This window comes from Gnatocerus cornutus, chromosome 5 (genome assembly GCF_029298725.1).
Source record: "Gnatocerus cornutus isolate USDA-ARS CGAHR chromosome 5, icGnaCorn1.1, whole genome shotgun sequence".
NCBI classification, from domain to species: domain Eukaryota; kingdom Metazoa; phylum Arthropoda; class Insecta; order Coleoptera; family Tenebrionidae; genus Gnatocerus; species Gnatocerus cornutus.
In genome coordinates this window covers 9,437,810-9,455,004 of record NC_142237.1, presented here as the reverse complement: position 1 = coordinate 9,455,004, position 17,195 = coordinate 9,437,810, and the positions used below count along the sequence as shown (strand labels likewise).

The window sequence follows — 17,195 nt, the reverse complement described above, 5'->3', positions numbered from 1 at the left end:
AAATGCGTGCCTTATCTTTTAACTAATCAGAGATCCTGACAACAAAAGTGCCGAATGCTAATTTTTTTCCCATGTCTATTAAGAATTTTAAAATTGGCGAAAAAATAATTAATACCAATAAATTTAGATTGAAACTGATTACGAGAGCAAGAGTATATTTTTTAATTGAAAAAAGATCCGTCATCGATTGCCTGACATTAATTAATTACCAGATTTTACCGTTGAGATGACAAAGCTTCGCTGATGTATCTCTGTATGGGAAATTATTTTTCACTTACCATGTAATAACAAGTTCAAGTGACAATGAACTCGATAAAAACGCATATTTTTTTTACGCCTACTGATTATCTAGCTGATAATTAACTTCTAATTATAAATAATAATTATCGATTATAACCAATTATAAAACATGATTAAATTTACGAGGTGAAATTTTCAAGCCAAAAAACACGCTTATGACAAAATAAGTGTTTAGTAGGCCTATTTTTTGATTGTTGTTTGATTGAGTTTGATATATCAAAACTGTCCAATGGAATTTATGCAGACAGAACCGATTTCAAATTCCCAAGTCTACTTAATGCCGTTTTATTCGATCGTTGCTTTGGTTTCAAACGGATTTACGTCTTCTATTGTACAACCACACAATAGAGAAATATCTTCAGAAGCGGCACTCCAGGCGACTCGTTTGATATTTGGCAAGCTACTTCAATTACTTAGGAACGAGAATCCCTTTAAATTACATCAAGATGCGTAATTAAGTTTGGGTGCAGCTTGGTTCAAAATCTCCGCTTACATTCGCGCATTTACTGGAAACTATAGTATATTCACGGAGGCGAGTCATAAAACCAGCTCATTCCAGATTTTGCTGCATTTCTATTGGATGTGTCGGTGTTGTTTTTACGCTTCAACGGAGTGCATATTGCGGAATTTTTTGTACAATAAAACTCGGGGAGAGATACGACTTTACGCAAGACGCAGCTGCGTGAAGTTGAATTATAACGTGCTAATGTTTTAATGAGCTTGTTTCGATGAATATACAATAGTTATGTACCGATCGCGTCCGATTTGTTACGATATCTTGCGATACGCTCTTTAAATTGCTTAAAGTCTTGCATAATTTACCTTTTCTCTGACAACGATTTGACAAATTCCTCGAATAAAAGTGACCCTTACTATATGTTTCGCTGCACGCGAATTTTTTTCTTGGCTAGAGGTAATTTACTTTTGGTATATAATTTGCATGGGGTTGCGGTTGGTTCACCAGTACCTACAAAAAAGTGTGGTTGTTTCTAAAGAAGACGGTTCAACAAGGAATGTCTTTCTCGGGAAAGCTCTCACGTGCGTTGTTATCACTAGGAAGCCATCGCATATCATGATCGAATGTATTGTTTTGAATGGGAATTACGACTTCTTCTTTTCTTCCTTTTTAGATTATCTGATGAGTTCTGGCTCGCCTCCGACACGCGACAAACTGCGCTGTGACGACAAAGCCCGGGCTCGTCGCGATTGGAGAAACGAACGGCTGAGAGACATAGCAACGGCCTTAACGGATCGCTCCCCCGAATCTAGCTTAGCGTTACCTGCTGAAAGCCTCCTGCACCTGAAGAAAGTAAGTTAGTCCAACCACTTTGAATAATTTTACTATAACTGTTTAAATCTTCAGGGATGGTTATGGTTGAAGAACGTGGATGGCGAATTTGTGATGCGTTGGGCAGTACTCTGCGGCCCAACTCTAAATGTTTACCAAGACCAAGATGAACAAAACCCGGAAATTATCGTTGAAATGTCAACAGTTACCGGTTATAACGAAGTTCCGACGGAAACCAAATTCGGTTTTGAAATCAAATGGGCGGGACCGACGTTGGTTTTGTACGCCGTTACGTCCGGGATTCGTTCTAATTGGTTGCAAGCTTTGAAGAAGGCCGTTCCGGCGTCGTCTACTTCGGAAAGTCCCACAACTCCGAGATCGGTGTTGTTTTCTAGTGACGAAGAGTACAGGACGGCGTCGGAAGGAGGAAGACGAGGTTCTGAAGATTGGACTGAATTACCTCCGTCGCCGCCTCTTACAAGAAATTCGTTGAGTAGGAGCAAAGTGTTGAGGGTTAGGCCGAAATTACCAAGATGTCAGTCGCGGCAGTCCACTCTGGATAGCACGTCGACGGACGAGTTGGACTGCGTTAAAAGCGTCGAATTGAACAACGAAATTAATAAGCAAAACGGTGAAATTAACGATCTTCAGAAGCAGTTGGCAAAGTCTGTGGAAGAAGTGAGGTGTTTAGAGGAAGAAATTGCCAGGTAAGGAAAGAAACCACCAAAATTTTCATACCGCTAACGATATTTCTTAGGTTGAAGAAATTTCAAGCTGAGGCAGTGGCTCAAGAGAAAAAGGCCAAAGATATGATGTTGGCCTTCGAACGCACCGAAAGGGAACTAAACCAAAGAAACTCTCAAGCTGAAATGAAATTCACGAAAGAACAACGCAGTCTTCAAAGGCGATTGACGGAAGTAGAAGATTTAGTATCTAGTTACGACGAAAAATGCGGATCTTTGACCCGCGACCTTCAAAACAAACAACGACTCCTTATTAGTTTACAAGAGGAGTTGGCAAGTACAAATGATCGTTTGGTGCGGTCCCGCGACGAAAACGACAGATTGTTTAAACGGGTCCAAGAACTAGAAGGTCGAACGGGGAAGCGAAGTATTCGTTGTGATTCTCTTACCGATCTGACCAATATAGATCTAGATGTAGATATAGATGAATTAGGACAAAATGAAATCAAGGAGTATTGTCTTGATTTGCGGGGGCGATTCGAAAAGGCAGTTTTGGAGATCCGTGCTGTTAAACGCGAGTTAAGAGATGCACACGAAAAATGTGATAGTTTAGAATTGACAAATTATAGTGTGCAAAATAATTTTGAGATGGCGAAACAAGAAAGTCAAGCCGAAATAAGTCTACTGGTTTCGAGATTGGAACATCTGACGCAGAAGCTAAACGCTGTTGAAAAACAGTCCAGAAGCAAGTCGAAGAGCGAATCAAGAGACAAAAGGAGGTCTTTATCACTCAAAGGTGAGTTAATTTATTAAGTGGAAACATGTTAGACGTAAACGAATGATAAAGAAAACAAACACAACATTCGACTCAAATTAAAGCAATTCGTTAGTCTGCTAGAGATTTCCTCAAGAGAGTCATTGCTCCTAAGCACGGGGTTTCTATAAATATAAGTTTCTATTACATTACCCCGTGAGTTTGAGTAAAATACGAATAAAACGGAGGATTTTATACGAGGCGTATATAAATCTACTAAATATTGGAGTACAATATAACAATAACAAAACATACAATGACAACGAGGTCTTTTACATTTGGACACGGTTTTTATAGAATTTTAATGATCGTGTAATTGCAAATGAATCATAATTTAATGGTTTATTTATGTACGGTATTTAAGCAAACAGAAGGCGCTTCTTTTTTTAATAAACAATTTCTCTTTCACAGGACGCGAAAGTTTCTCGATTAATAAAGAAGTGGAAGACAAGGTAACCGAACTCGAAGCAAAAATTTTAGCCCTTGAGAAGAGCCGAAACCGCCGAAGACACAAGAGGGACCGCAGTAGCGAACGCAGCTCGCCGATCGACGACAAGTCGTTGCGCCGGCCGCGTCGCAAGAGTCTAGACAGTGCAACATCTTCCGAGCCCATGAAACTCCTCATGCGATTGAGTACTCTTGAAAACCAAGTAACCAGTGTCAACGTCTCCACGGAATCCCTTAATATCACTCCACCACCGGTGTCGGACAATCCAGCTAAGTCAAAAATTGAAGAGTGTTTGTCGCAAGTCACACTCCTGAAGACCACAATCAAGCGGTCCCAGGAGTTGGCAAAAATTGAGCAAAATCTAAACGAACTAAACGATATTGTGGAAGGATTTGGAAGTAGCGTCACGAATGCAGAAATGGGGGTTATTAACGCATCAGCCAACGCTGTGGTGAAACAGTTACAAAACGTTTTGTTGGAGAAATTGAGGAGTTTGAATGAGAAAAAACGGATTTTGAAGGAGAGTAACCAGTTGGATGGTCAAACAAGGCTAGAAATACTAGCCGAGAAGGTCGCTTACGAAAATATACTAATCGGAAGAATTCAGGAAGCAATGACGACACCGGCGACGGGCGAAGTAGCGTGCCAACGACTGATACATAAAGAAGTCAAAGAAACGGCTCATTTAATGACTTCCTTACAGAAGAAATTAAATGGTGGAGTTCAGCGACAACCACCTTTGTGCAAAACGAGCGCGGATTACTTGTCACGAATTTTAGCGAAATGCTTGACCACCGCCGCCAAGGGCGGCGCGTTATGTAAGAATTTCCCACAAGTGCACGGGCCTTCCATGGAGTATCTTCAACGAGAACGAAAAAGAATCGAAGTATTATTAGAAACGTACAAACTAACGAAATTACCGCAATTGGCCGAAGCGTTGGCGTTGGAGACTTTGGCAATCGATAAGAATTGTCGGCTGAAGAAGCTTGGCGATGATGTCATCAATGATTTTAGTAGAGCCACAAAGGACGTCGTTAATTCAGAATTGATCCAATCTGAAATTAATCATGTTCTTTTAAGGGCCGCTCAAATTTACCAAGGTCATATCGACGCCGATCACTCGTACTTCTTCACGTTCTTTGCATCGGAACGAGCTGCTCTCGAGTTGTGGTCTGATTCCGTGGGCGATTGCTTGTACGACGAAATGAACAAAAGCATCACCGAACTAACTGATCTTTACCTAAATCAGTTGAATAAACTGCAGCGACAGAACTGGAGAAGACGAGTTGAATCCGAAAGAAATGCGCGCCCTTCAACTACGCTGTTGCAAGAATTTGCGGATGTTGTGGCCCACAAGGCGCTCATCGATGCTAGGATGGATGTGTTAGGGGGTAAATGTAGTGCGACGGGAACCCAGCTGACAGCGACGGAGTCCTTGAATAGTTGGATAGAAAACGACAGTTACTGGGACTGTCTGGAAAATCAGTCGGTACAAATAAACCAAAGTCTAGAAGCGGAGTTTTCGTGTATGATAGATAGATGTAGTAGAGATTGTTATGCTCTAATTGGGCAACCAGAACTAGAGGAAGTATTAGGATATTTGAATGATTTGGCGTACGAAATCGGGGAATTGCAGAAGCAGGCAAACGTGCCGATCGACTGCGACGACGTTGTTGTGAGAAACTGGAACGACCTGTGCTCGAAATGCAGGAATCTGAGGGATAAATTGGAAGAAGTGCGGCGAACACTGGGGAGAAACCCCGGCAGATCACCGTCCTTCCGAAGGTAACAGTTCATTATTCCCATTATTCCCATAACAAGTGTAATTTACAGATTCGATTCTTTGGATGAGCATCGACCGGTTTACCTAGGCACCGAGTACCTGACGCAGGTTGAAAGCTTGCGCGCCGCTTACCGTTGCGCTCTAGCCTCCTGCAAAGAGCGCCACCATGAAGCCGACATCGAACAACTCCAAGCTCTGTGCGAACGCGTCTTGATAGCCATGGAGCAGTGGCACCGACGGACCATCCACGAAATGCGTGAAGCGCACGCGGAGGAACTAGAACGGTTACGACAAGAAAAAGAACAAGCTCTAGCTGAAGAGACGCAGGCTACTTTGGCTGCGTTGGACGCGATGCGCAAAGCGCACGAAGCAGAAGTTCAAAGAGAAGTGGCCAAGTTTAAACAAGACTACGCCAGACAGCAAAGAGATGATATTTTGGATCTATCTGAAAGATTATCAGTCAAGTGCTTGGAGGCAGCGGCTCTTGAGGAACAACTGGGTAGCGCCACAAGACAGTTGACACATGCGCAACAGCACATACTGCAGCTAGAGCGGAACCCCCAGCTCTCACCCATGCAGGTTGGTGGTTGAAAATTCTCTTAGTTTTTGAAGTAACGTTGAGTTTGTTACAGAACTGAAGGTGTGTATCCGTGAGAAGCGAATTTACTAGTCCTAACAAGCCTCATACGTATACCAGTATATTTTAGTACAGTACAATATCATCACCGTTGTGTACAGATCATAGCACTTCTTTATTCATTTTTATTTCATATATTACCGTTATTTGTTTTGGTTTTTTTGTCATGAGCGTTAACTGTTCGACTTTCTATTATTTATTTTTTACCTCATCAACTCTGTATCCATGTTATTAGGTGTACAAATGATTAGATTTAGTTCTTTTTTTGTAACAGTTTATTGTTTATACATGTGTTGGGTTTATATGGAATGTTTATAATTGCAACAAATAATATAAAATAAGTTATGATTTAGCGCTGTACTTAATTCAGATCTTATTTGGAGATATTTGAGACAATCACAGAAAAAAAGAAGCATCGATTCTTATGACTTAGAGTTAAAATAATTGATACTTATCCAATCACAATAGTGGGAATTGGGCGAAAAAAATTCTTAAATAAAAATGAGTTTTCCCAATTTCCACATTTCACTTTGGCGTTTAACTGAAAGCTCTGACGCTGACTTGCTGCCAATTTCCCTAGAATCGAACTTTAATAATCCAACTTTTTCCGAAAGTGTACTTACAGGAATTCCAATAAACCAACCAGATCCTGCTGGGTTGCTGGTACAAATTCCTGTTCTTCTTAAAATGGCCCCACCATTAGTAGTCGCCCATACTTCACTCCGTCCAACACTGACGTGCTTAAACCCGGTGGTGTTGGGCGCGGAATCTGGAAGATACAATTGAAAATGGCGCTGCGTTTAATTTCTTAATCCTCACTTAAAACTAAAGGATCTGGTGTGATGGTATGCCAGTAAGTCCCTTCAGGAAAAGTCGTAGTCACCTCTCTCCTCACATGCAGGCGTCCTAAATGGTCAACCGCCCACACTCCAATCACATTTACTGAAACTTGTTTCAACTGGCCACCACTGGGTGGTTCGACACACATCCACCTTTCACCTTCTAGTTTATTTTCCGTTATGCCTATCCGCCAATAGGCGCAACCTTTCTTTCCAGTAGCCCACACTAAATTAAAAGGAGCACAACTAATACTTCCGAGTGGTTGATCGGAAGTTACGTGCACCCACCCAATTCCCATGGGATTGGATCGAGTGACGCCCGTCCGCATCATGGCTTGGCCTCCGGAAGCCAAAGCCCAGACGGAAATAATACTGTCTACATCGTCCTTAACTGATTCTAAGGACACGTCAATTAATTTGGTGTGACCCAATTCTTGCCACGGGCCTGTAGTGGCTACCGCACATCTCCTGTACCATCTTCTTCGTCGAACGTAGTCGGTGAAGTTCTTATGAGCATGGTAGGTACTGGGGAAATCCACCGCATATTGCCAACCGTCTTTATCCACTCCTCCAGGAACGTGGAAGTCGATCATCCAATCGGAAACCCATTGCCACTTCACCGACAACAATTTCACTTGATCTCTTGTTCGTTTCTGCTTGCCTGTTGCATCACTCCACATGTAACGGTCGGTTGGTAACCCTGCGGACGTGTATCCAGTGACAGGATTCCATCTTTGGTTCTCGTAAACGCGATAGTCTTGTGAGTCAGTCATAGGATGAACATTATGACTGTCCAAGGCGCCTAAAAAGCCTCCCCCCCAACCCCCGGTGTAAACCCACGCGGTGTGGTCGTAACCTACACCCCAAGTTACTCCAACTTTGCAGCTCTCAACACGCCTCAAATGCCCCCCTATCTGTCTCCAGTATAAGTTTAAGGGGTCTAGAATAATTTCCGGGCTTTTCAGTACGACTTTAAAGGGTTGCATTCTACCCCAAATACTCAACATGGAAACCGAACTGGGGGGAAGACGATGTCTATAATTCGCGAATAATTGGTCATCAACGTATATTAAGAAAGCATCTTCAGTCGTTTCGATTCGCAGAGTAAATTCCTGCCCTCGCTGCAACGGCATTTCTCCTTCTTTCTCTTCTTTTCCCCATTTTCCTTCAATCATAGTGTTGCGTACGATTTGATTATCGGAAAAACGAGGGTTGAAATGAAGACAGGTATTCTCGTGTTCGCTATGAGATTTGTGTCGTAATTTGTACGTCGAATGAGCATCCAAGTTGATTCCAATTCTGTCAGCGTCATCCCCTATACACCCCGTGAGGGTGAGGGTGGTCCCTGGTCTAAAACTCCCATGAAGTGCGACTTTGATCGGCGATTCTTTCCCGCTCAAATCGAATTTTTGAACGAAATAATCATTTTCTCTTAATTGGTTGCTTTCTAATTGGGTGGGGTCCCAAATAAACACATCCCCTAATGTGGTCACCGCCCACACACTTTCATCACTGGGTTTACCCACCGCTTCGTGTAATTTGCTACAAGTGGTTGCAAAATGAGCTTGCCACTCCTCCAACTGGGCGTCGCTACTAAACTGCAACTTTAAAAGGGAGGGGCTATGCCTAGGCACATGTATACCGAGGCGGGGACTCCCAGGCTCGCTACAGCACTGAACACACGTGATATCATTCAAACTGAACAAATTCTGAAACAAAGGAGTTTTAGATTAGTTCCACCTGTGGTTATTTGGGTTACCATAGTACTCGCTCCGTCTGGGTTCAACACTGTTAAGGTTCCAGTAGTCTGCACCCACTCCAACTGAAGCAAGCAATCCACAAACTGCCCACTCCCCCAACTAACTCTAGCTTCTCCTGAATGAACCCACGACGTTGTATCCACTGCCAGTTTCCAATCTTTGAACTTCTCCACAGGTACCCTCAATTTCAATTCTTCTAATATTTTCAACCTCCACGGTTCTCCCATCTCCGAGTGGCTGTTTCCACCTCCTATTTCAGCAAACCAATTGGGGAGTTGATTCGGGTCGACAGTACACGCCCCCGCTTCTACCCACGACCATGGAGCTTCGTACTCCGCCCAACCTAGTTCTTCATCTTCGGCGAAAATGCACGATTCGCGACTACCATCACTCCAGACGCTTTCATCCACTTCGGGATGGACCTCAGTGCCCACTATTGAGCCCACGGAGTGAACAGGACTCCAAGCTTTGGGGTTTTTGGGTTGAGTTTCGAATTTCGATGCGAGGTCACCAACGGGGAGAGATGTGGGAGCAGTGGGGGCGGAGTGAGACTGCTCGTCCCATTCGGAGATCGTTGAGGGCTCGCACATGCTGCTGGGGCGGCTTTGCTAAATGAGGCGAGAGGGTAAATAAACATTTATAATCATTTGCAGACGGCAATGTAAGAATTGTTAATTACAATGTGGATTAAAATGATACATAGCACTATAATTATTATTAGTATTGAAAATTGCGTTTTACGATCTAAAAAGATTTGTATTATTCTACATGTTGGTAGTACTGTTTTCTATTGAAGCAGAGCTACCAACGTAAGTGAAATTTTAAGGGGTCCAACGTAGCAGCAAAAAACATAATAAAAAATAAGTTCGTATTGTTAATATTTTCTAAATAACTCAGGTAATTATCACTTATCTTTAAAGTCGGTTTACTACTTAAGCAAAGGTTGTTAAAAAAACAAACAAAATTTTTACCTAATTATATGAAGCTAATAAAAATTATTAGCACCTCTATAAAGCTATAAAAGATGTTAATGGATAAACAATAAGGTCCTTGAAATCTTGAAAACAAACTTCAAATTCTCCCCAAACTGACCAAGCTCATTGTGTTATGTACAGCTACTGCAAAAATTTTACATAAACTTACTTAAGTATGTTTTAGTGCTCATTTTAATGTTAAATTAACTGAAGAACAGCAAAGAACTCCCCCAAACCCAAACATAAAAATTATTTACCAAAGCTGTAAAGCTGCGATGAAACTTATCTCTATTAAGACTAGCACTACTGCTAGCCCTACTGACTTGCAACGGTGCATGCAGCGCCTTCCACCTCTTCCCAGTCAAATCTGATGCTCCAACCCCGCTGCGGAAGTAGACCAACCTGTCGTCGGCCCCAACTGCAAAAACTTGATCATTTGCAGCGACGCTAATTTGAGCCATCCGTCCGACCATTTCAACCCAACCGCATCCAGCAGCTAACTCTTCGCTAAGGCCAGCCCCTTCACCTTTAACGCCCTTCCTGAACCACACCTGTTTGTTCTGGGTGACCGCCCACACTGAACAAGTACCCACTGATAATTGGCTGATTCGGAGGTTATCTCCAGGACCTCGGACCTCCACCCAAGATTCGCCCGAGAGGTTATCGCGGGTTACTCCTAAGCGAACGAGGGCTCGGCCGTCGAGAAGAGACGCCCAGACAAGGCCTGTGGGGCCCACACTTATTTGGTTAATTTCGGAGCCTATAGGGGTGGTAACGGGGTTCCAGCGCGCTCCTTCGGGGGATTTTGTACTGACACCCGTGCGAAACATTACCTACAATAAAAAATTAATTTTAAAAAAAGTTTGATGAGGGTTTATTTACTCGGTTGTGGGAAGTCACCGCCCAGACTGTCATTGTTCCAGGCTCCGCCCCCGCCACGGCTTGTCCGCCAATTGAAATATCAATGAATGGTTCCTATACAACACAATTATTATTGAAGAAAAAAACAAGTTGTGTAACTCCTTACGCTCGTAGCGTCCTTGTGCAAGGGGGCTATAGCACACCAGGAGTTCATAGCGCTGTATCTTCGCGACCGTACCCACAACCTCCTTCTTACGCAACTCGTCCATTGCTTCTTCGCGTTATATTGTGCTGGAAAATCAACAGCGTACGTCCATCCTTGGTGATCCAAAGGCTGCCCATCAAGAGTAAGTTCTACTTGCCAATCGCCTTCCCACTGCCAGGCCATCGATGGCAACCTAATTTTATCAATAGAACGATCAATAGTTCCATCCGCATTTGAAAAATGGTAACGATCTGTAGGTAAAAGACGCGATGAAAAGCCTTCAATTGGTAGCCACCTCTAAAAGCGCCCAGATAAAAAAAGAACCCCTAATTAAAAAATCACTCACCTCATTCTCGTAGGCCTCTTCGCGCACCCTTATGGGGATGTCTAGACCATGAACGTAGACGTAAATTTGGTGATCACCCCCCAACGCCCATAAAAAATATGGAACACAAGACAACTTCTTAAATTCTTGGCCACCATAAGGAATTTCGCGCCACATAGAACCCGTCGTGGACAGGGTGTGAACGCGTCCTTCATTATTTATACCGAATAGAAGGGAGCTCGGCATTTTGGGGCGTATTTACACTAATGTTTACATGAACATGGTAGCACACATGACACCTAACCTTGTTTCACCGTAAATGTCACTGCAAACGTCAATAACAAACATAAACAGAAATTCAGGGATGCCAACATAGTTTTGGTTCCGAGTCAAAACCGCTGAAACGTAAAAATTAGATCACTTTCTTACCGTTTACTTCCAATTTGTGAAGAAATTACACAAACTGAGAACAATCAGTGCATGGAAATACTTGTTACTGTGATTTTGTAATAATTTTTGTAACTAAATGTCAGGTTGGTACTTGGCTCACGTGCGAATTAAGTCCGCCACATTTGAAAACTTCGAGTCAATAGAAAAACCAGCTGATTTTATTGAATTTTATTCATAAATAAATACGAGCATTCGTGTAAAATGGAATTGCACTCGAAGATATCTTCACAATACATAAAGCTGGAATGAACTAAATTAAATAATCTCACTATGGCAAGCTATGAAGATCATATGAAGTATACAAGGCCTCAATGCGTTCATACACTGCTGCCGTGGCATCTAATGTCTCTGGTAACGTTGCTAAAGCGCGTTGCACCTCTTCTTCAGGCCCACAGACTTTTGTCAACAGCTGATCTTTAGTTGGTAGAGTGTACATTGCAATTTGTGCGCCTTTTCTTATTACAAATGGATGATACTTGGCCAACGTATTGTCATAGGCGTCGCGACATACGGGGCCGGTATTATCCTCGTTTTTTAAATCTCCTACTTTTTTCAAAAACAGTCTAATGAAATCTAAAACAAACAATTAATTTGTGGTCATTTGGCTCAAATTCATACCCAAGCCTCTGTGCAATCGTAGCAAAGTGCGGCTGCCTGAGGTGTATCCTTTTTTATGTAACAGCTGATTGTCACGTTCATACTCAATCATTTTCTTGACAGTTTGAAAGCTATCACAATTTTTGTCATTTTTCAAATAATCAGAAAGTATATCCATTTTGGACTTCAGATCTTTGCTGACGAACCCGAAAACTGTTCCCATCAGCGTAAAAAACCTGAAATTAGCCTTGTTTCAGTCATTTTCGACATAAGAATGACTCACTTGTTAAGTTCATCAAAACTGTTGAGATAATACTGCATCTGAACATCGTCGTCCTCGTGTAAAGCTGAAGAGAAGTTTTCATGAACCACCTTCAGATCGAATTTTTCGTTTTCTAGAGCCATTTTTTGCTTTTCAAATTATTGATGACTTGACCACGACAAGACCAAGACCGAAGACCCGAGACACGTTGGTGGTTATGGCATTTAATCGAACACGCGTGCGCCATCCTACGTCAATGGAGAGTTAGCATTTAAAAATGCCACCGATAAATATTTTCCCGTTTTTATTATCTTACATAAACATCACAGTTATTATAAACAGACTCAAGGCAAAGTAGATATGTTAAAGTCGTGTACAAGTTATACAAAAATATTGATTTATGCCTACGCTAAAAATTTGTCGCTAATATCTTAATATTTATAAAGTCGTGGAAGTCACGGTACTAACTCCATGCACAAATATCGTTGGAGGTAAATTCTTAGAAATGATGTCCAATTTCTGGTAGTACCCGTCAGCTAGAGTCTCATCATTCGGGGGCGGCGGTAAATAAATAAACGTCACAACAGTGTCGGAAGTTTGTTGTAAAATCAAGTTGTTGACACTAAAACACAAACATGAAAAACTTGCCACGAAAGGGTTTTCCACTTCCTAGTGAAACAAAACGAACGAATTTTTTTGTTTCACCTTTGGTGGAAAGCCCCACTTTTGTTACCTTTTTAAGTACGTTTCCATGTTGTTCCCGTGGGACTCTATAACGTTGCTCCATCCCGGGACTGGAAACAGACTTGCCATAATTCTCAACTTTTTCAACAAGAAATGTAATTTATCCACATGATTTTGTCCATTTGGGCTCAAACTGAAACAAGTTTGTTTGGCCTCGTCACAAATACACAATCGCAGTTTTAAGCGGCTCCAAAGTGGGACCATGTTGACGATACACGCCAACTGCATCATAAATAAGGAAGTCGTATCAAACGCGTCGTTTTCGCCGGGATTGAGGAAGTTGATCGGCCACACGTCGATGTATTTCTTTGTCCAGTTCCTGTAATCCAACAATAAAGTTTCGAGGGATCAAAATACATACAATTCTCACCTTTTGGTGTCTTTTTTAAGTTTGGAAAAGTTCCGACACAAGCATAGATTTTTGTTCATCTTAAGCACGTCGCCCATCATTTGAACGTACTCTAACGGTTCAAGTTTGCTCTGCAAACTTAATGGAAACACGTCGTTACCAAACTCCAAATTATGGTATGAAGACTCGCTACTTTGCAGAAAATCTTGCTGACTTTCCTCGTCCAAAAATCCCAAAATTACAGTGTTTGGTTTCATGGCGCCCATTCCAGACAGTCGTGCAAGATGGCGTAATCCGTCTCGAACAGTGGGGGCCACTGTTAACTCAACAAACGCCTTGACTTTTAAATGATCAATTAGATTCAACCAGTGAAGTTGCATGTCTAGGGTTGGGTCCGGCCCTGGAAGATCTGGGTCTCTTTGCACTACATGTCCCAAAACGTAAAGTCCACCTTTCTTCAAATCGTTAATAAAATCGATAAGAGGACACGCGGATCTTGGACTGTTAACAAGGAGGAGCATTTGCGGTCGCCAGAATTTAACGTGATCTTTCCTCGAGTCTAGCAGAAGCAGGTATTTTCGTACTTGATGGAAAATGAGCGCTTGGGAGATGCTACCCCAATGTGCCTCTTTAGATGGAGAGAATAAGTGGAGGAACATGACAAGAAGAAGACACAGAAGAATACTGCACGCGGCGTAGATCGGACTTATCACAAACATCATAATCAACGTGCCGAACAGCCCCAGCAGCGCTGTGTGCCACGTGAAATATTTAAAAGCAGGACGGAAATTGGGGGCGCTGGCGAGTTCCAGCCCCAAACACGCTAAATTCGTTGCGAGATAACTGAGGAGAAAGAGGACGGAATTGAGTTGAGCGATTATGTTAAGAGAACCGATAAATAGGACGAGTTGGACAAGAAGCCAGGAAACCAGGACCGCAGCTACGGGATTGCCTTTCCACGTTCCTTTAGGTATAAATGACAGTAGCGGTCCTAAAACAATTGTAAGAGTGGAGGATTGTTCGTTAAACGTTACAAACCGAAAACGTTGTCTTTGGCTAAGGCTTCCAAGACTCGAGAACCGCCGATGACGTTGCTGAGGGCCGCTGACCATGTAGCTGTCAATAAACCGATGGCAACACTTGCTGGAAAGACGCTCACACCCGCCATAAATAAATAATTGTTTTGCATTAAATCTCTTGTACAAGTGAAGGCAGTAAAGAGTGATACAGTCATGTAGATGATGAGGGTGAAGCCCACAGCTGAGAGGGTTCCTCTGGGGATGGACTTTCCGGGGTTCTTCAGCTCTCCTAAAACAGCGACAAGAAACAACCGTTGTCATATGTAAATGGATAAAGAGTTGTATACAATTCGGATAATAAAAATACAAACCACTCATGTTAGCGCCGGCCATAATCCCAGTGACTCCCGAAAACAGGACCCCAAACACGGAAGCAAAGGTGACAAGTTCGCCTGCTGCAGTATAATCCCTTCCATATTCAGACCATAAATTAGCCTTTAAAGTATCAGTATTTAAACCAGTATAGTTGTTGGAGGCGTTAAACGTGGCATTTTGAATCAAAGTATTGGAGTCTGGAACAGGGACTGGTTTTGGTCCCTCATACAAAAAACTGAAGTATGTTATGCCCAAACAAGTGCAAACTAAAGTCAATATGAAAACAGTAGTTTTGGCAAACATGGAGGCCCCAATTAAGCAGACCAACAGATTCAGTGTGTTGAGACTGACACAATAAAGGAATTGCCACCAATGGCCATCAGGTATCAATCCTTTTACCAGGTATCCAGAAGGTCCAAAATTTTCAACTAAACCTTCAACGCATCCAGCGATGCAAAGGGCGCTGCTTACAATGTTTGCAAGAAAGAATAAAGTACCAATTGAGCCTCCAAACTCGGGGCCTAAAGTTCTGCTAATCATAACTGTGCTTGTTAAGAAAAAGAGTTTTTTTAATATTTTTCTTGGTCAAAGTTGACAAAGGATACAATAAGCGCCTCCTCCTTCCACGGCTCCATTTGTTGAAATCGCACAAACCGACGAAACGGTAAAAACCAGAATAAGATAAGCGATGATGAACTGAAATAAAGTCACCAATAATCCCGCATTTCCGACGATATATCCTGTAATGAGAAGATAATAACGAGATAACAAATACATTAATTTTTACCCATCCGAAGAAAAATTAACGCGGAAAACATAGACAATGTCACAGGACTAAAGACACCCGCAAAAGTCCCCAAAGTCCGGGTTTCGGAATGATCAGAAAATGAGCCGAATTCTACATAGCTGGGGCCATCTGCTGATGTTTGTGGGCTGTGCGAAGACAGGATCCCCGCAAGCCTGCTAAAAAGTCCAGGATTGCGCCCCACCAAAGGGGTTTTATCGGCAGCATCGGGGTTATTGGTCGAGCCTGCCTCTGGGGCTAGCATTGTCACCACTATCACAACACTATTTGCAGAGGTGTTTCATAAGTCACAACACCGAGATCGGTTGACAATGCACTGTTGACAAAAATTGGCATTTGGCGCAAGTTAAACTGTCAAAAGGTTAGGGAATTTTACGGGTAAAAAAATCACCAAAGTGGAAATGGCGCTTGTAATTTAGAATAAATTATGCAGTAATTGCACCACAAAATCAAGATAAGAGATAAAGAAACTGTAATCAACAGATATTAAATAAAAACACGAATATGCAACCAATACGACAGCAGCTGTCAACATCAAACGTCAAAGTGACAGCTAAGGTTATGTTTTTCTTGTAAATTTGTCATGTTCGATATGGCTGAGGAGGTAGACTCCGAAGGAGTGACAGACTCCCCTAAGAAAGGTAAAGTTTGCAGTGTCACTCAATTCAAATAAAGACAGAACCTTAGGTCCAACTCTTTCAACCTCCACTTCAAGTTTTGAAGCCTTAGATCCCCACGACCCAAATCTTAGTCGTCTGGCCACGACAATGTTCAACAAAACTTCGGATTACTTGTACGGAGAGTTAACTTCAAGCCTCGATGATTATCGGTTGCTTGAAAACATGAATCGAGCTACAATTACAAAATATTCGGACATGAAACATATTGCTGCTAATGTGGCAAAGAGCATGAATGAGTTGAACGAGAAATGTAACTTCGTTTTGTTCCGTTTCGTTTTTTTGATTTGTGTTTTTAGATAATTCACTTCAGCCGTACCTGCAGCAGATTGACCAAATTGAGGACAGTGTATTGAAATTAGAACAAGCAGCATATAAATTAGATGTTTATTCAAAAAGACTGGAAGCCAAGTTTAAGAATTTGGAAAAACGATAATTTAGTCATATGAGTATCTTTTATTCTTCTTTAAGGACTCCTGGATGCGTTCTTTGATCCTACGTATCCGGAGAGTGTCGACGCATTCTATGAACTCGTTCATTTCACGTGTACAGTTTAACATACAATTTTGGTTGCGTTCCAAGCATGTTAACAACTTTTAGTGAGTTAGATTAGTTGAAATGTACGTGGGACCTTACCAGAGCTTTGTTTTTGCAATAAACCGGCACTTTTCGCGCCAGTATAATTTTTTCCAATCTATCCGCATATTCGTTAAACGCCTCTGGTGATAAACCTAATTTTCTACTGTGAGCGTCATCCAAACACTTTAATTTTGTGATCCATCGTTGCTCAGACGCCAGAATCTCGTTATCGTCTGCAAACCAAACCTGAATATCATATTAGCATAAATTTGATTTTACCATTTAGAAACTGGTCAGCACATTGTCTTGTGACCTGAAAATTCCCTGTTTCACATGCCTGGCAAAGTATATTACCCATAACGACGAATTTCAACCAAAAATATAAAATGACATGTTAAATTTTGACATGGTATTATAATTT

General features: G+C 42.0%; 6 protein-coding genes across 8 annotated transcripts in view; 2 read left to right on the top strand and 4 right to left on the bottom strand.

Annotated features, from left to right (window-relative positions):
* osp (myosin phosphatase Rho interacting protein outspread) overlaps positions 1-6,305 on the top strand; it is a 29,987-nt gene extending 23,682 nt beyond the window's left edge. Inside the window, exons 5-10 of the mRNA XM_088037876.1 lie at positions 1,431-1,609; positions 1,664-2,295; positions 2,346-3,067; positions 3,497-5,318; positions 5,367-5,895; positions 5,949-6,305. Coding sequence (XP_087894002.1) covers positions 1,431-1,609; positions 1,664-2,295; positions 2,346-3,067; positions 3,497-5,318; positions 5,367-5,895; positions 5,949-5,954 — 3,890 coding nt within the window. The 3' untranslated portion in view covers positions 5,955-6,305. The remainder of the gene's footprint in view (positions 1-1,430; positions 1,610-1,663; positions 2,296-2,345; positions 3,068-3,496; positions 5,319-5,366; positions 5,896-5,948) is intronic.
* A 97-nt stretch (positions 6,306-6,402) lies between these two features.
* On the bottom strand, positions 6,403-11,259 carry Pex23 (tectonin beta-propeller repeat-containing peroxin 23). Of its 2 annotated transcripts, none has more exons than XM_088037877.1 (8): positions 10,939-11,259; positions 10,554-10,889; positions 10,409-10,501; positions 9,784-10,359; positions 8,552-9,160; positions 6,773-8,501; positions 6,577-6,722; positions 6,403-6,529 (listed from the first exon to the last, which is right to left on the bottom strand). In XM_088037877.1, the coding sequence occupies exons 1-8, from the start codon at positions 11,161-11,163 to the stop codon at positions 6,491-6,493; spliced, it is 3,753 nt and encodes a 1,250-aa protein (XP_087894003.1). In that variant the 5' UTR covers positions 11,164-11,259; the 3' UTR covers positions 6,403-6,490. The 2 variants fall into 2 exon arrangements, with proteins under 2 accessions (XP_087894003.1, XP_087894004.1); XM_088037878.1 differs by having other exon boundaries at positions 9,850-10,359.
* A 261-nt stretch (positions 11,260-11,520) lies between these two features.
* LOC148174227 (ceramide-1-phosphate transfer protein) lies at positions 11,521-12,488 on the bottom strand. The gene is made up of 3 exons (XM_088037960.1): positions 12,248-12,488; positions 11,986-12,200; positions 11,521-11,940 (listed from the first exon to the last, which is right to left on the bottom strand). Exons 1-3 carry the CDS (start codon positions 12,367-12,369, stop codon positions 11,636-11,638), a joined length of 642 nt encoding a protein of 213 aa, XP_087894086.1. The 5' UTR covers positions 12,370-12,488; the 3' UTR covers positions 11,521-11,635.
* Positions 12,489-12,513: 25 nt separating this feature from the next.
* Positions 12,514-15,879, bottom strand: LOC148174226 (solute carrier family 12 member 9). Of its 2 annotated transcripts, none has more exons than XM_088037958.1 (7): positions 15,501-15,879; positions 15,319-15,453; positions 14,710-15,255; positions 14,358-14,627; positions 13,341-14,310; positions 12,972-13,289; positions 12,514-12,848 (listed from the first exon to the last, which is right to left on the bottom strand). In XM_088037958.1, exons 1-7 carry the CDS (start codon positions 15,760-15,762, stop codon positions 12,665-12,667), a joined length of 2,685 nt encoding a protein of 894 aa, XP_087894084.1. In that variant the 5' UTR covers positions 15,763-15,879; the 3' UTR covers positions 12,514-12,664. The 2 variants fall into 2 exon arrangements, with proteins under 2 accessions (XP_087894084.1, XP_087894083.1); XM_088037957.1 differs by having other exon boundaries at positions 12,960-13,289; positions 15,501-15,878.
* A 138-nt stretch (positions 15,880-16,017) lies between these two features.
* On the top strand, positions 16,018-16,890 carry Blos2 (biogenesis of lysosome-related organelles complex 1 subunit 2). Its single transcript, XM_088037961.1, has 3 exons — positions 16,018-16,159; positions 16,206-16,448; positions 16,495-16,890. Exons 1-3 carry the CDS (start codon positions 16,102-16,104, stop codon positions 16,629-16,631), a joined length of 438 nt encoding a protein of 145 aa, XP_087894087.1. The 5' UTR covers positions 16,018-16,101; the 3' UTR covers positions 16,632-16,890.
* On the bottom strand, positions 16,633-17,032 carry LOC148174224 (uncharacterized; the record flags this gene model as incomplete). Its single annotated transcript, XM_088036802.1, has 2 exons — positions 16,633-16,788; positions 16,832-17,032. Coding segments are annotated over 2 exons (357 nt in total), but the record flags the coding sequence as incomplete, so codon positions are not given.
* Positions 17,033-17,195: the final 163 nt, after the last annotated feature.

Coding starts and splice junctions, on each gene's coding strand:
- Pex23 (XM_088037877.1), bottom strand. CDS start 11,163: ATGCCGAGCTCCCTTCTATTCGGTATAAATAATGAAGGACGCGTTCAC. Junction 10,360..10,408: donor CGGTGACTTCCCACAACCGA/GTAAATAAACCC, acceptor TTTTTATTGTAG/GTAATGTTTCGCACGGGTGT. Junction 8,502..8,551: donor CAGACGGAGCGAGTACTATG/GTAACCCAAATA, acceptor CCTTTGTTTCAG/AATTTGTTCAGTTTGAATGA.
- Blos2 (XM_088037961.1), top strand. CDS start 16,102: ATGTTCGATATGGCTGAGGAGGTAGACTCCGAAGGAGTGACAGACTCC. Junction 16,160..16,205: donor GACAGACTCCCCTAAGAAAG/GTAAAGTTTGCA, acceptor ACAGAACCTTAG/GTCCAACTCTTTCAACCTCC. Junction 16,449..16,494: donor GAATGAGTTGAACGAGAAAT/GTAACTTCGTTT, acceptor TTGTGTTTTTAG/ATAATTCACTTCAGCCGTAC.
- LOC148174226 (XM_088037957.1), bottom strand. CDS start 15,762: ATGCTAGCCCCAGAGGCAGGCTCGACCAATAACCCCGATGCTGCCGAT. Junction 15,454..15,500: donor GTTAATTTTTCTTCGGATGG/GTAAAAATTAAT, acceptor TTCTCATTACAG/GATATATCGTCGGAAATGCG. Junction 14,311..14,357: donor AGCCAAAGACAACGTTTTCG/GTTTGTAACGTT, acceptor CAATTGTTTTAG/GACCGCTACTGTCATTTATA.
- LOC148174227 (XM_088037960.1), bottom strand. CDS start 12,369: ATGGCTCTAGAAAACGAAAAATTCGATCTGAAGGTGGTTCATGAAAAC. Junction 12,201..12,247: donor AGTTTTGATGAACTTAACAA/GTGAGTCATTCT, acceptor GGCTAATTTCAG/GTTTTTTACGCTGATGGGAA. Junction 11,941..11,985: donor ACGATTGCACAGAGGCTTGG/GTATGAATTTGA, acceptor TGTTTGTTTTAG/ATTTCATTAGACTGTTTTTG.